The sequence below is a fragment of the Bacillus rossius genome, chromosome 7, assembly GCF_032445375.1.
Source record: "Bacillus rossius redtenbacheri isolate Brsri chromosome 7, Brsri_v3, whole genome shotgun sequence".
NCBI lineage: Eukaryota > Metazoa > Arthropoda > Insecta > Phasmatodea > Bacillidae > Bacillus > Bacillus rossius.
This window is the reverse complement of record NC_086335.1, coordinates 44,000,300-44,017,538: the sequence shown is the minus strand read 5'-3', so window position 1 is coordinate 44,017,538 and position 17,239 is coordinate 44,000,300. Positions and strand designations below refer to the sequence as shown.

General features: G+C 36.6%; 1 protein-coding gene across 2 annotated transcripts in view; it reads right to left on the bottom strand.

The window, feature by feature from the left end:
- Positions 1-17,239, bottom strand: part of LOC134533922 (polypeptide N-acetylgalactosaminyltransferase 5) — a 60,193-nt gene that overhangs the window by 19,423 nt on the left and 23,531 nt on the right. The window contains exons 2-7 of one of the 2 annotated variants that reach the window (XM_063371729.1): positions 15,728-16,480; positions 13,814-13,980; positions 8,932-9,139; positions 7,969-8,079; positions 6,216-6,393; positions 3,839-4,019 (exon numbers count right to left, since the gene is read on the bottom strand). In XM_063371729.1, the coding sequence (XP_063227799.1) occupies positions 3,839-4,019; positions 6,216-6,393; positions 7,969-8,079; positions 8,932-9,139; positions 13,814-13,980; positions 15,728-16,215 (1,333 nt within the window). In that variant the 5' untranslated portion in view covers positions 16,216-16,480. Of the gene's footprint in view, positions 1-1,262; positions 1,444-3,838; positions 4,020-6,215; positions 6,394-7,968; positions 8,080-8,931; positions 9,140-13,813; positions 13,981-15,727; positions 16,481-17,239 lie in introns of both variants that reach the window. The other variant, XM_063371728.1, reaches the window with a different exon arrangement.

The following is a 17,239-nucleotide window of genomic DNA, read 5'->3' as shown; positions in this document are numbered from 1 at the left end:
CCCTCACAACCACGCACGGTCCTGAAATAGTGACACATCTTTTCCTCGTGGTGGTTAGGCTTACAGATATGTGGTGCCTAGTATATTTAAAAGAATATTTAATAAGCAACTTTATAAGAAAAAAATATTCATGAGCATTACTATTTGGTACAACCTGCCGTTCAAGATGAAGGTTGATACAAAATCAAAGTTCCATTGCCTTTGAAATACTGGTGGGTTGAATACTATTTTTCTTTAATCCTAATATAAAATTCATTTCTTACGAAGTGCCCAGAATCCACCCCTCGAATTCAATTCTAGATATCAAGAGACAGAAATAAACTAAAGAGACTGGAAAATTTCTATACTTTTTATATCTTGCAAATGTTATTAGTAACTCAGTTTTACATTATGAAGGTACATTTTCCAAGCACACAAATCCTTGCCAATTTATTTTTATTGTTCTGATTAATCCTACATGCTCAATAAAAATTGTTAATATTGTAAAAGTCCAAAATATATTAGTGAAAGTCATTTAATGTGTCATATTTGTTTAATATTATGCTATAGTTATGAATAAACAGAATTCATAAAAATAAAAACAATAATCGCAGAGTCTCCTGTTTTTAAGAACAAAATTAGCCTAAAAATAAAACCATATAATCTTGTCCCCAAGTATTATATATTTGAGCATAAACACATAGACTTGAGTTTTGAAGAAATTTTCGAACTTTTAAATATTTACTGAAGCAAATCATATTCATACATTAAGTTTTATTATGTATAGATTTTCTAAATTTTTCCTGTGCAAATAAACATTCTCAGAGTACTGTGGCTGGTGCATACACAAAACTTTTTTTATAGTTCCTGCAAAGTTAACGTCCAAATCCATCAGAAAGATCCAAAAGTGAGTGACTCATATGGTGCACATTACAGAATGGGTCAAAACTAAGAAAATAATGTTGGTTTCAAAAGTGTGACTGTATATACAAAATTCTTGGCACTCATTAACATACTACTATTTAGTATAATTTAGAGGTTAAAGAATGCATCAAGTTTCCAGAGAAAATAAATTAACATGAGGATTAAGAAATTTATAAAGATTGTAATTTTTTTTTAAAAATTAACACGTACAATAACTTCACAAAAGCAACAGTAAATAGTGTACAGTACATGTATCTGATAAATGTAAATTGGTTTTGTCGTAACTGCCACAGAACTCTGTACACAACTACATACTACATCATTGGCATTGTCCCGCACCCACAAGTTAGTAATCTAACCTGGGTTAATGCTGTAGTAAAATTCCTTCCATTCATCGAGCCAAACCTCCGCTAGCCGTGCGTTGTTATGGTTAACTATTTTGGAAGTGCCCCCGGGAAAGGTGTAAGGGGTGGATTTACGAAACACGTGTCCCACGTGGGAGCACGTGGCAATTTCGAGCGTACCACCGCACATCCATACCTATAAATAAGGAGAACTATTGAACTTTACACGCCACTTTCTGCTGCATTAAAGAACTGCTGACAGCTGCCAGGACTACGTGCATGATGTGTGAGAACTACTATACCAGCAGTAACTATGTTTCTTGATATAATGTAGTAACCCGTTGTAAACACACTACACCGTAAGCTTTCCTTTCAATACAAGCTTACCCCACACTAGCACACATCGAATGATATCTTTAGAGCACAATAATGTAACATTACTTATTCAAAAATACAGGTAAACACACTTAAGTTGAGATTAAAAAAGTTTTCCTCTTAGTAAGTTGAAACAAATTTTCCCTTTTTATACGCACGTACGATTTGAGCATTTGAAGAAGTTTCAATGATTAATATTTTGTATTTCTTAAACTTCTTAACAGAGTTCTACTGTACATATTAAAACAATTCTTTGACAAAAAAAAATAGCTTTTCAGGCACCCGCTGGTTAGAAGTAATAGCCAAAAACCAAACAAAATTTGACATCGTTAAAAGGTCGATGATTGCGTAATTTGCTACCTAAATTGACTTTGTAAAAATAGTATATTAGTTTTCGTCCTAAGTCTACGAGTGTATGAGGAATAAGGAAAAAAAATTAATTTTAACATTTTTGCATGTGTATTATTAAATTTAACAACAGATCTTTGGGCTTATATAAAATGATTCCCTTCTATATTATTAAAATACTTAAATAATTCAAGTCCACTTAAAACACTTACCATGCTAGATCATGCATCTTACTTTCAATTTATAAATTAAAAAATATATATATATCTAGACACACAGTAGTGGTAAATCAATATTTAATACCCTAATGACTCCAAGTAATTTTATTTTAACACAACTATGACATTGAATGCGTAATTACATAGAATAAATTATACTTTAAGACCTTTTTGAGACACATTGGAATTTTACATTTTATAATACATATTAAGTTGTAAGAATTAGTTTGTTTGCATTTCCTGCCTATTTATTTGGATAAACAATCATTAGCACACAAGCAACTACAATAATCCTAGTTTTACAAAGTATGTAAATTCTTAGGTTATGAACAGCCACTGGAGGCTGCAATAATTATTAGTAATTGTTTACAAGTAAAGGTCTGTATGCTCCTGCTATTAAACAAAATAAAATGTACGTAAATATTGATCAAACATGTTGAACACTTACTAACATTCTGCATCGCAGTATGCAAAACAATAACTATTTCCCTAGCACTCAAAAAAAAAAAAAATTGTGGAAGTCTGAATTTTTGTGACATACTGCAAAAATGCAGTATATGTATGCCTAAGCAGCGAGAATCACGGAAAACAAAAATCAGAACATGTGTAGATCCACAGCTTCAAAATGGATCTTCCAGCTTTCACAGTAAGTGTGACAGTTTTGTGTCTTACACGAAAGCCTCACTTACAGCTAAAGAAACAGCAGCTACGTTAGCAACGTATGCTAGGATGGCAGAGTAAATAAGTAATTATTAACTCACATCAACAACTGCTTTCACATAACATTGCTCCATGCTTCACTGCACATTTTTGGGATAGAACATAGGAGTTTGTAAATAGGCTTGAGACCATGCTACTTTTCATGTATGCTAATCAGCAATGGCGGTGATTGTGCCATTGAAAAGGATTTTGTTTTTTCGGGAAGAAGAAGAAAAACTGGTTTAGTAATTCACCTACCCTCATACACCTGCCCTTGTGGATACAGGGCACACTTACTTTTCATAAAGCATCAGCAACAGACTGAATACAGTCAAACTAAAAATATTTCATCAACTCATTCAGTTTTGAGTATTACTGAAAAAAATAAAACTAAAACATTTACTTAAAAACAGCTTAGGCATTCAGCCAAAAGTTGCTGTTTATTTTTTCCTGCAAAATATATGAATGCCAACGAAACTGGTTGCTTTAATCGTAAACGAGTTTGTGCCATAAACCTCAACAATCGCAAGCTATCTTTTTATTTGCTCAGACTATAAGTATTTTCCTATAAAAATAAACCAAAGACATACATATTCAAGTTTGATCGTACACGATAATTACTGTGAATTCTTCTTCCAGAAATGTATGTTTTCTCACCAAAACTTTTCATCGTGTAAATACATGGATAACATGTATAAGGATCACAAAGAACACAACACAACACAACACAAAAAAAATGCACCACGTTAAGGCAAAAGCAGTTAGCAAATAACATGTTAAAACCAAAAAAAAAAAAGCAATACGGATCGTGTTAACACCCCAAGCAAGGCACAACAGCGAGCAAGACCCTGTTAGTTACTAAAAAACGCTAAAATCCCACACTACCAGCAAAACACACGGTAGGTTAGTAAGTCAAGGTGTTAGCTACGCCGCCTCCTGTCCGCGCTATACCTGGGTTCATTAAATAATAGAACTCCCGCCACTCGTCCATCCACACCTCGGCAACACGCGCCGCGTTGTGCAAAACTATCTTTGACACCCCACCGGGGAACGTGTACGGGGACTTGTCGCGGAACACGTGGCCCACGTGGGAGCACGGAATGATCTCCAAAATGCCCCCGCACTGCCACACCTGCAAGTATATCGCCACTTCACAGAAGGTAACTGCCACACTGAGAAGAGAGGTCGTGATCACATGGGATGGAGAGTGGGTGAAGATATGTGAACATTTGTGGCAAAATAAGTGTGAGCACCAAAAACCAAAATCTCCCTGACTTACAATAAAAGTTCCACATTTGACACTTGTGATGGAAGTAAACTTCCTAATGTTTCAAATCTGTTATTGTAACTTTGAAAATAATTTAATTTACCTTCAAAACTAGCTCCTGAACAGCTGGCTTTTGTTTAACTGAACACCATCTGGCAAATTTTCATCTAGTTATGATTTCCCTATTCAGATAAATAAGATAACTGAAAATACATCCAGCATATGATAAGAACTGCATGGTTCATATTTGTCTTGAGATTATTTAATTTACAGAAAGTAACCCAGATATTTAGAAAAGCTCACTAAGTTATTTTGGCTGAAAAAAGTTTCTTTAATTTAACTTTGTACCAAACTTTTTACTAATAGATAAATACAAGAAAATAAAAAAAAGATAAATTTAGTAGCCAATATAATTAAAAACAAAAGTAATGTTTTCCAAAATAAAATAAAATTTTGGGCCTTTTTCAGGTTGGTAGTTTATTAAAAGATATGCAATCAAATAATAACCAGTACTTAAAGAGTAAACTCAAAACACTAATAGTTAGGAGAAAAAAAAAGACAAAGCTTTCTTTTTTTAATTAACAAATTTGGCTTGCAAATTAAATGACTGAGGCATTTCGCACGTAGCATATTATAATAATAAAATACAAAATATGAAATCAAGTGAGACTACACTATGCATTTTTAAAAATAGACTTGAAAAGTAAAATGCCACAAAAACACAAGACACTTTGTACATACAAACTACACAATGGACGTTTCACTTCACAACAGTAACTGTAGGATAATCTACACAACGTGCACAGTTTGGGAGAACAAATACAGTAAATTAAAAATTATTTTTTTTTAGCAAAAAAAAAATATATATAAATAAAAGGGCAAACAATGAGGAAAAAAATACTATAAATTAATATTCTATGCCATCCAATCATACATTTTCGTTTTGATGGGATTTAATACACCAATAATACAGAAGTGGAAAAATTATGACACGTAAGCTAATTTTTCCATCCTTTACTGATCATGAATTTATCAAAAGATTCACAAATGAGGCTTGGTGGAGAAATTTTAATGAGATTCATGCTATAATTATTAAATCTTTATTTAATTTTTGAAAATCTTTATATAAAATACGAATACCACTAATAACTTCTTTACAAAATCAAAACTGACAAAGCATCAGCGTGAACTCAAAAAAAAAAAAAAAAAAAAAAAAAAAGGCTGCCTTAAATTGAATACAGCATTTAAGTATTTGTGTGTAGCAATGGACGTGTGAGAGTAATTTGAGCATAGTTTCAGAACAGTTTTAGCAATATGTATTTGCACAATGTCTAAGCTTTTGAGCATCTTATGACTGTGCGACAATGTGTCTCATAATGTTTCACACATAAGCATGTTGAGCTTACATCAACTTTCAGTCAAGGTATAGGATTTCAGCCACACTAATGCTGCCGCCCACATAGATGACATCCTCCTGAGAACGCAGCACAATTAATTTATTTTGTTTATCATTCATTCCTTTCTTTCCCTTGCTAGTATATAGGTGCCCTGGCTGTCAGCAGTTTTGTACTGGTTTAACTCATTCCTCAATTCTTACACACAAGGCAAGCTGAAATGCAGACCTCCATGTGAGACACCCTCAACACATTGCCTCACACACACTAAGTTGGGCACAGCCAGGCATTTATACTTAATTTTTTACCCCTAAGGAGGAACTATTTGCTCTTTTACAGTACGATTTTACTCCCAAGATGCCTATATGATATACAAAAAAAATTTTATAACACATTAGGGTGTGTGAAGAATTTTTTTTTTCAGTTTGAATCATAGTTTGAAGGCGAAGGTACAAAATAATCAAAATTTTAGCTCTAAGTATTACCATTTTTGGTGAAATAAAGAACAGTCATTTTGAATGAATTTGAGCAACTATATAAAAATTTTTATGGTCAATCTGCAACAGTACATCCAAACTATTTATAACAACTTTAGTAAAAAAAAAATTACGATAATACTTTTACAGGTGAAAAAAATTTAAGCAGGCTGCTATGCTTGAAGACATACCCGAAAGGACATCTCTAAGTTCTCTCCGCCCCATATGTCCATTCCTTGGTCGTAAGAACCGAGTTCATAAAAATAGTCTCTGTCTATGGAAAACAGACCTCCGGCCATCGTTGGAGTGCGGAGAGGTGCAGTTCTGTCACCTCCACGTCTGTCCATTTCCCTCTGAGGCACTCTATACCTGCACCATACATAAATTCAAATGCATGATTATTATGAAAATTGTATCTTTCCTCCATGTTTTTTGACATAGAAGGAAAAAAATCAAACACATTAGTTGCTCATTATATCTTATACACACACACACACACACACACACTCACTCCTAATATGTATATTTAAAATCTATTCTAAATTTCTGTGTTGTGTAGTTGCAAATTTTATTAAAAGATTTTGATCTTGGATTCTCTAAAGGTGGAAATAATGCCGACAAAAAAAATTATACTACTCCTATTAAACTGGATGATGGTAGGTACGACACATGAATAACATTCATGAGGACATGGGTTTAAATTCCAGTACAGCTATAAAAATGTCAAGTGTTTTAAGCTTCCAAAAGCTATGCGGGATCATTTACCAATTGCCAATTGTTATGACTGATTTATCTTTTACGTGGGTACTTGTATTGTGTGTCTATCTCAAAAGACCATGTCGGCTGCAACTTCAAACTTAATGCTCCTATACTCACCACTAAAACTTTAGTATGGAAACCATGAAAAACATTTACAATATCTTTTAATTATTCACATTTTATAAACTATTTTTGTCATCTACGTAGCTGTGCACATAATTTAAAACAGCTAACAAAATTACATTTTATTTTTTGAAAATTAAAGATAAAACAGGTTAAGACAACATATTTTTTAAACATTTTCCTATTGTTGTATTTGAAAAATAGTAATTTTAATTGATATTGATTAATACATAATGTTTTAAATAAAAAACCGTAAATTGCACTATTATTTCATAATTGATTTTCATATTTTTAAAAACATGAACATTAATATTACAAATTGGTGACCCATCACTCAACATGTCTACTCTCGCAGATGCACAGGTAATGACTAACATGGCGACCTACAACATCAACTTCTTTCACATGAGAAAAAACTGCACTAGTGATGACATAAACACTCAATCAAAGAACATCTTACGATTTTGACAAAAGACACAACATTACACGTAGAAAAATCAGCCAATCACAGGCACATAGAAACAGTATCGCAAGCAAAACTCAAAGAGTCTTTCCCACACTTATAAAATTCGTAAGATTATCCCTGTCTCTTTCCACCCAGACTTCCTTGTCATGATATGTTGTATCATCCCACTTTCAGACACAGCACCATAGCAAATAATACAAAAGAAATATTTGAAAGCTGATAAAAACTTAAATGAATAAGAAAAAAATAGGTAAAAATAATTCTAAGTTACTTTATCACAGTAAATTAAACAATCCATTAGAAATATTAAAAAAAAAAAAAAAAAAATTAAATAAATGTAAACTATATTCATAAAATGTGTTGCAAATGCACAAATACTTCTTAAAAGGATTAGCAGCTGAAAATGTAAATCATACCAGAAAACCCTACCATATATAATTTCTGATTATAAAAAAAGTAATAAATCTTTAATAAAGTTGTTCATAAAGTGAGGAGGGCAGATGCCTGGGTTGCTACAATGTTCATAATCTTCTTTAGTATTTGCTAAAAGTACTGAGCCGTAACAGTGATGGCATACAGTGAGTAACGGTACTCACCATCGGAAGTTAAGTCGCCAGTTGAATCCGCCCCACGTCATGTCCGAAGCTGTGATGTATTCAAACGTCTCGTCCGATATTACATCGATGATGGGGCACACCACAGTTTTCCTAGGCAGAAGTACGTCGTATACGTTACAACTCTGAACTCCTTCGTGTCAGTTACATGCCACGCTCACGAATAACCACCTCAACTCAGCCCCAACACACCAAAAAAACTAAGCTTATTAAAATGATAAAGCTGACCTCCCTGCCACAGTTCGTCCACATGCAGCCAACTCTGATGCAAAGGATTCTGGGTTCAAAATCACAGTAAAGCAAGGGAGTGTGTGGCATTTCAAATTGTACAAGTTGTTAAGTTTAGTTAAACAGCAAACCAGTAAGAAACATGAAACATAATGGCATCGTGTATCACAATAAGCGGTTTATTAAAATAAAAAACCTAACCAGACGTTTCCACAGGAATTTTCATCATGCAAACAGCATTCTATTTTCTTTTTTAATTTTGCAGGTGGAAAAAAAAACCCTGGTTTACAGAGTTTGGAATCTTGGTATTACTCATTTCAAATTTCTTTCTTGAATAGATCGATGTAAACAAAGCTTAAAAACTTCACAATTTTGAAGAACTCTGTAATTATATGTAAATGTTTGCGCATTTGTTTCTTTTTGTCTGTGGTATGCTGCGAACTTGGAAAAATCCACGAGAAATCCAGAAACAGTACATGTCCTGCGTAGGTAGTAAGTATACACATACGTACATTGTAACAAATAAAATTTTGGAATGAGGGGGGAAGGGGGGGGGGGGGTAAAGGAGTTCAAATTTCTAATTGTTTAGTACGTAAAGGTTTGCAACCTTGTAAACACTTGAAGAATGGCTGTAGTGCAGAGAAACAGTTCCACCAGGAAGCAAGGCGGCGGAAGGATGGCGTCTTGGTTAAGAGTGTGCGTCCGGTGGATGTTCACCTGTTCTCGGCGATCCTGGCCAGCAAGGGCTCGAGCCAGCCCTCCGTGCACTCGCAGTGTGCGTCCAGGAAGGTGATGACCTGGCCCTTGACGTGCTTGGCCCCCAGCAGACGGGCGCGTATCAGCCCCGAGCGCTTCTCCGTGCGGTACACGTACACGGGCACGGGCAGCGTCGCCACGTACTCCTCCAGCTTCTCCTTGAGGTGCTCTGCGGGAACCACACGGCCAACACGGCTAGGAACCACACGGCCAACACAGCTAGGAACCACACGGCCAACACAGCTAGGAACCACACGGCCAACACAGCTAGGAACCACACGGCCAACACAGCTAGGAACCACACGGCCAACACAGCTAGGAACCACACGGCCAACACAGCTAGGAACCACACGGCCAACACAGCTAGGAACCACACGGCCAACACAGCTAGGAACCACACGGCCAACACAGCTAGGAACCACACGGCCAACACAGCTAGGAACCACACGGCCAACACAGCTAGGAACCACACGGCTAACACAGCTGCCTGGTAAACCTATTTCTGGACCTCTGTTCAGGGGTCTCCGATTATTAAAAAAAATCATCTATATTTATGAAGAACTGGATATCGTCGGCTTACTTCTGAAACCTCGTAAGTCCAGATTTTCCCAGTTTTATATTCCAGATGTGTTTGGTGTATTTTTTTTTCATTTTTTCATAGTGCATATGCTGATAAAACCTCGTAAGTCAACTCTACTTAGTCTCGTTTCTATTCACAAATTGTAAAACCTCGTATCTTTTGTCAGTTGAAACCGTGCTCCAAAAGCTTATAAGTTCTCCTGTAAAATTGACTGAAATAGAGTTACGAGGTTTCAGAAGTAAGCCGACGATATTCAATTTGACATTATAATTAAAATAATTTTTTTAAACTATTCATTACACATTAGATACAACAAGTGAGACTCATTCACACAAAAGATGTAAGAAGCTAAGAAGAGTTGTTTTATATATAATGGGTTTAATAAACATATTTTTTTTAAAACTAAAAACTTTCTTGGTCCAAGAAAATGTCTATGTATTTTTTAGTTTCTTGCATTTTAAATTACTTTATTATGGTTCCATATAAATATGTATCTTTTTCATTTTAATGTAATTATAAATTTTTCTTGTACTCATGTAAATTGTGGAGAGAAAAAAAATGTTTCACCATGTTTGAATCTGATTAAAAAATAAAGATTCAATATTGTGAATAATTTGGTTTGATTCAAATAAAAAAGACATGATTCGCAGAAGCCTACCAATTTTCATAACCTTCCAATAGAAGTTCTTAAAACATTTTGTATTATAATAAGCAAAATTAAACATAATAATACAAACACTATTCCCAGCAACACCAGATTTCTATGTTAGAAAGCTATAACATTTTCAGAGATTTTTCCACATGGTTTATCTGGACAGTCTCAAACTATTTATATTAAATTCACAACAATAAAATTAAGTGAAACATAAAAAATAAAAAAAAAGCAAGTTGGAATGGCTGCTGAAAATAAGTTTCATAATTTACAGCACAATTTCTGTTTATTTTGGAACAATTTCGTGACTTTGATGATCAGTACTCCAGTTTCATTACTGTAAAGTACGCTGGGCGGCAGGTAAACACTCAAAAATGAATAATTAAAAATAAGGCCTTGGAAGCGTCAGCCCAGAAAACAAAACAACAACAACAATAATCACAGAGGTGCCCAGACGTCGTACAAAGGAATTTACTTACAACCTACTAGGAACTCTAGGAGGCTATGTTGATCGAGGATGAATAATAATGAAATAACAAGACTGGTGGTTTGATTTATATAACTGCCCTTTTACTAAAATAATTTACTTAGTTTTTTTCTTGTATCTTTTAACTTTTAAGTGCACTTGTATTAAAACATATTAAATACAAAAAGGGGATACAAAATACATATAAAAGTAAAACAATCATAGGTACCTCTTGAACTTAACACTGGTTTTAAGTGAGCTCGCAGGCTCAAAAGAAAGAAACAATTACATTGTGTTTTTAATTTTCTTTTCAAATGAAATTTAATTATATCCTGTGTCCTGGCACCGGAGGTTTTCGGTAGATGAAAGTCCAGAAGGAATCATTTTGTGTAGAAAGTAGTATTTCGACCGGAGAGGGGAGAAAACTTCTGACTACATGAGCCCAATCACGGACTGCTAATTTGGCCGAGAAGTACCATTCTAATTTGAGGTCTTGAAGCTAATCTTGCAGCTAAACTTGCAGCTAGTCTTTGGAGTTAAACTTGGAGCTAATTTTGGAGCTCAACTTGGAGCTAAACTTGGAGCTAAACTTCGAAGCTGAACTTGGAGCTAATTTTGGACCCCGCCCAAAACAGCGGGGTGAAGTCATGTAGGCTGGCTCCGGGGGCAGAGAAGGCAACTCCCGGCACGGAAGTTCACGGTAATCATGATGAGAGATAATGAAATAAATTTAGATTAGCAAAAAACTATTGCAGGCAGCAAAATTTAAAAATAAGAAAATTGAGGCCTCTATGCCTTGACGTTGGCGACTACATGACGTAGTGTCGAGTCTTGGATGAACAACAGAGATTGACTCTCGCGGATCGCGACGCGTGGTCCGCACAGACCAGATGCTGCCCGCTGAATCCTCGAAAAATGGCGTCGGGGCGCCTAATTAAATAAAGTAACTGCCCCCATCCAAAGAAGGGGGGGGGGGGGGGGGAGTGATTGCCCGAAGGTGTCCGGAAATGCCCGAAAGGGCGAAGCAGACTGCAAAATGCTCGCCGCGCTCTCACGCGAGTCGCCGGCGAACTAAGAACGCAATCACACTGCGACTGCTGCTAAGGTCGATTATGACAAGCTGTCTCTTGTGGGAGAGATGAGTAATGCGCTCTGGCGGCCAAGATGAGAACCTGCCTGGAGGGTCACCGAAACGTCTGCTAGAGAGCACTGAGCGCGCTCGCGACCAGCGCACAGAGCAAGGTTAGGGATTTTTCCCGCCGCTAGACTTCGCTGAGGGCTCTTTTTGACAAGGGCGAAAGTTCTTGAAGAGACAATGTCCCCGCCTGGGTTTACTAGGGGTCGATGCTCCGAGTGGAAGTTCTCGTTAAGCCACAAGTGGAAGATGAGGTGAGGGGGTTTAAACTTGCTAAGTCGTCTGGGAAAGGCGTCATGTGGACCGTCCCTAGGCGTTGCCGAGAGCTGTAACATAGTCCAGTACGTGCTGGCAAAACCCTTACCTATGCTTGCCTCTGAGAAATGAAAGTTGCTAGCAGTGGGATTAGGGTAGCGTTCGCTAGCACGAAAAGTCATTCTGTTACAGGGAGAAAACGTGATGCGAACCACGGCCGAGATGCAGCGATAGCCAATCGTCAGCAAACAGTATCTAATTGAAGCCTGCGAACAAGCGCAGGTGCACTGGGTTGCACAAGATTACGTCAGAGTGTACAGTAATGGAAACAAAATTAAATTAAATTATAAAATGCAAATTTATTATTTGGTTTCCTTCTTTAAAAATTAAAAATTAAATTTAAAATCGTACATTTGTGCCTGAAAGTGGCACTGAAACGGCACATTACTTTTAGTGACTTTCATAACCAGCAGACACCCTGAAACAGCACAGGTCTGCAATCCTTGCCCACTTACGACCAGCGCTTTAGTTTCGTTACTTTAACCTGACAATCGTAAAATTTTTAGAAACGTTCATAGCCTGTTGATAGGCCTGTGCGAATACTAGTTTTCTGATGCAAAGCGAATATCAAATCAAATGTTTAAAAGATTCACGAAGTCAAAATTGAATTGTGAATATTGTTCTTGGAAAAGTTGCATGATACTAATATTATAAAATAGAGGATTAAAATTAAAAAAAAAAAAAAAAACATTAAATGTTTCCAATGTTTGAACTGATTTAGTTAATAACCAATTGGGCTCTATTTATACCATCATACAAGAAAATTATAAAATAAACATGCATAATATTAGGTAATATTGAGTATTCATAATTAAAGCACCTTCTTTTGAATTTTTAAGTAACCAATTTTACTAAAGCAAAATATATATAACACAAAAAAAAACTAAATATTTTCATAAGCAAAACTTTTTAAAGCTTTGCAATAAATGTGAAGCTTCACCTCAGACGCAAAGTTTTGCATCACAACCGAAGCGTCAAACAAAATGAATAGCAAATTTACTGGCAAATACAACTTGAATAATAAAAATATCTTCGATTGATTCGCACAGGCTTCCCTGTTGACACCCTAAAAACACACTAATTAGTAATCGAAGGGATCATGTACCCTAATTACACAAGTGTGAAACAACACAACTTCCACACAAGCAACAGCTAAAATTAATCACGTCCCACACAAAAGTATGACTACACTTGGCCATGAATTAACAAGCATGAAGACTGTCACACATGCACAAAAAAGAAAACCAATTGGATACAGAATAAATACTACCCGGTATTTTGTAGAAAACATCAAAGTGTACTTTACTGGTACCAATGTTTATTAGTAAATAAACCACTCAAGCTAAAGTACACTCAAATTAACAATACAGTCTCCTGTCATATTAATACATACTACTAGGTCTTGTTTTGAGGAACACACGACACTAATGCACAATGTACTTGCACTCACAATTGCAATAAGCAGTTGGCTGCAATAAGCAATTGACTCTACGCAACAGAATTAACCTCTTTTTAGTGAGCCGTCCAGCCACGGTTGGTTTCAACTATGTTTTCGTAAGTCGCATGAATGCGAACTAGTGGTCACAGAACATGGGACACCTTGTCACGAAGTTCAATACCATTAAGCACAATCCTTGAATACCAGCAAAGATAAACACAGAAACTCCTCAAAATTGAGGAAAACGTATGACTAACCTCGCTCACTAGCATCATCGACCAGGATTATCTCCTTCAGAAGTGGACGTGGGGACCTGTTGATGGCGCTCCAGACTGTCCGCAGCAGCGTTGACCAAGCCTCGTTGTGGAACACAATCACGATCGAGGTGGTTGGAAGAAGATTTGGGTACTGTTTCGCCTTGCACCTAACGATAGCATTATATGTCGGTAAATATAACTATCCGAAAATTCCAATTTTTAGAATCATAAATTATTTCATAAATTCACTCAAAGTACAAAAGATCTTAGATGACTAAAAGATGCATACACTTATTTGGAGTTTTCGTAAAAACTCTATTTCAGCATGTTTGAGACCAAGAAAATCTTTAATTATAGTGAATAACTTGGAAAAAAAATCCTCAATGATTGCAAGACCGATTTTTCATTTTATTTTATTGTTCGGCATACTTGAGCACTTAGCTTAGGACTCTGGTTAAATTCAACATTACTGACCTAACACAATTACTATTTACCACATTATGATAATCTGTGATTTCCTCCTGGCAATTAGCCTACATTCTTGAACATCATGATTTAACCCCAAAAAAATAACAGCTTGAAATGTTTAAACAGCTTGTCAATGTATTACTCATGCCTTGTGCCAATAATTGGGACATATATTTCAAAATAGCTATTATAAAAAAATTTCCAGATTAAAAGTGGCAGGGAAAATACATAGGCCTGCATCAATCAGCTCAAGCGCTCAACACGAAGGTTAGTACTACATGATAAGTCCTTCATCTGCCCCCCCCCCCCCCCTTTTTTACTCCCTTCATATCCTCTGTTAAATTCATTATTTAGTAACACTTGACTAGTTAAAGAAGTCTCTCGCTAAACTGAAAAAGATGGGACAGGACCCTGTCCAGTTCACTGAAAGTCCAGATTAAACAGAATGCACATAATACAAGTTTTAGAAGGGTAAAATTATAAAAAAATTTCTCCCTCCCCCTTTTCATAAATACATATTTTCTTACCAGATTAATTTTAGTTTAAATACTACAGTATACACAGACCTAAGTTTTCAACATATGAACTGATGTATGATTAACAAAACATTGTTTTAATAAAAATTCAAAAATTTATAGATTATACAGAACAATTAAAAAAAAAAGTATATTTTTAAATCCCATCCGGATTCACCGATCTTTGGGCGAGCCGGGTCCGGATTAACGGGACTCTACTGCATACACGAGAGCGTAAAAATAAGTTAACGCACAAGTCAGTTTTTAAGCAAGAAAATAATTGGTAAAAATAAAATCATTTATTAAAAAAGTGAACTAGAGAGTGCAATGCAAGATTTTATGATTCCACGTACTGATAGTGTTTGTCAGTCACCGGTAAATTGGCGTTAGTGATAACATCATTAACTGTGGAAGAACATGGGAGCTGTGATAAGATTTCTTTATGCAAAGGGAAAGGAGGTTTTCGAGATCCATTCACAGATGGTGGAAGTTTACGGAAACTACTGTATTGACCGTACCAATGTGTCTCGCCCAGTTCATGGAGAATTGCAGGGATACGGTTGGGAAGTTTTGGGGCACCAATTTTTCAGCCCGGACCTGGCCACCAGGAAGAAGTTCCTCAGTGGTAAGAAGTCTGATGACAAACTCAAGCGAGCCGTGCGAATGTGGCTTTTCTCGCAGCTGACGGAGTTCTATGAGACTGGGATTTTCAAACTGACCCACAGTTTGGACAACATGCACGGAAGTTATATGGAAAAGTATTAAATGGGTAACACTTTCATTTCTGTTTCATACTGTCATTAAATGGTTTTTGTTTCTTTTTTTCATTATGTGCGTTACTTATTTATACACCTTTGTAACTTACACTCCTTATAACCCTTGCAATCTCTCAAGAGCTCTCCCCAGGTAACTCCACCATCAACACACGTACCCGTTGAGTCGCACATCCGCCAGCGACCTGTTGAGAGATATCATGTCGCTGGCCAGCAGGTTGAACTGGTTCAGCTTGAACTTCTCCTTCATGAGGTTCTCCTGTTCGGAGGGGATGTGGACGGCCTTGCCCACCTCGCCGGGGTGCCCCGTCCGCTCCGGCACGGACGGGGCCGGCCTCCACCGCTTCAGCTCCGACGGCCTGTACTTCCTCGCCGTGTCCTCCGTCCCCCGCTCCTTGGGGTCGTGCAGCTGCTCGTACAGGATGCCCCTGCCCTTGGCCCCACTCGGCGGCTCCCCCTGTTGCAGCTGGAGGGCCTCTGCCGGTGCGGCAGGCTGCTTCGCCCCCGTGTTCCCACCGCACCCCCACCCTGTCCCCCCCAAGCAGTCCGAATAGAACGTCAGGACCGCCACGTACACCAGAAACCACACCAGCGACGTCAGCAGGACGACGCGGCACGTGTGGATGCGGAACTTCGTCCGGAACATCGTGGGACCACCCGGTTCAAAATATGACTGTGTCCGACAAGAAAACTAAACATAGCCTAACACGGGCATGAGAAAAAAAAATTTAAACTTGTTAACTAAAGTTTACGACACTAATCACAACCCATTGAATGATATGTGTTTCAGGTGTGAAGGATGACACATGTGTGCACCCAAAGTGCAGGTATCCGGTAGCAATAGAGAACTAGAGATCTGGTTACATTGTTCCGTGACCGATGCTTACGCCAGTGTTCAGTACTTTTGACATCTGAAAAAGAATAAAGGAAATATGCATAAGCCTACATACAAATATTAATTATTTTATAATACAACGTAAGGATATACTAAAAATAAATCCTACAATAATTACAAACCATTAAAAACCTATAATTCCAAACTGAGCAGCAGCTATTATTTGATATTTTATTTGATAATTATGTCAAAAAAATTATATCCAATATGAAACAAAGGCTTAAAAGCGTACATCCTGGTCAAAGTCATTATTTTATTTTTATGTTAAACACAGTTTAACTTGTAGACTTACTGAGTGGCTTGACCTTCATGAAACAAAACTTTTCGCGTGACTATCTGCCAAAACTGACGGTACGGGACATACCCCAGACAAGAGTTTTTAAATGAAACTAGATTTACTCATGTATTAACTCTAAATTCAAGAAGATAAAGTTAAGCTTGTAATTCAAACTCATCCTGAAGAAAAATGGAAAAAAAAAAAAAAAAAAGGGGGGGGGGGGGAGTAGGGGGGTTTGTGAAGTGCTTGGTTAATTCTGAATCACAAACCCAAAGTAATTACCAGTTAGTATAGAGTTTTACACATTCCTCACTCAATGCTTTCAAATATCTTGGAAATAGTTTAATTGTTTCAAGTTCCCAAAAGATATGCATTCAGAATGAAGACACTGGGCAGTATTCATACAATGATATCATAAAATAAATGATAAAAACAAATTAAAATACAATTGAAATGTCAATTCTAACGAAGCAGCGGCGGCACGACAAAATGTGTTGT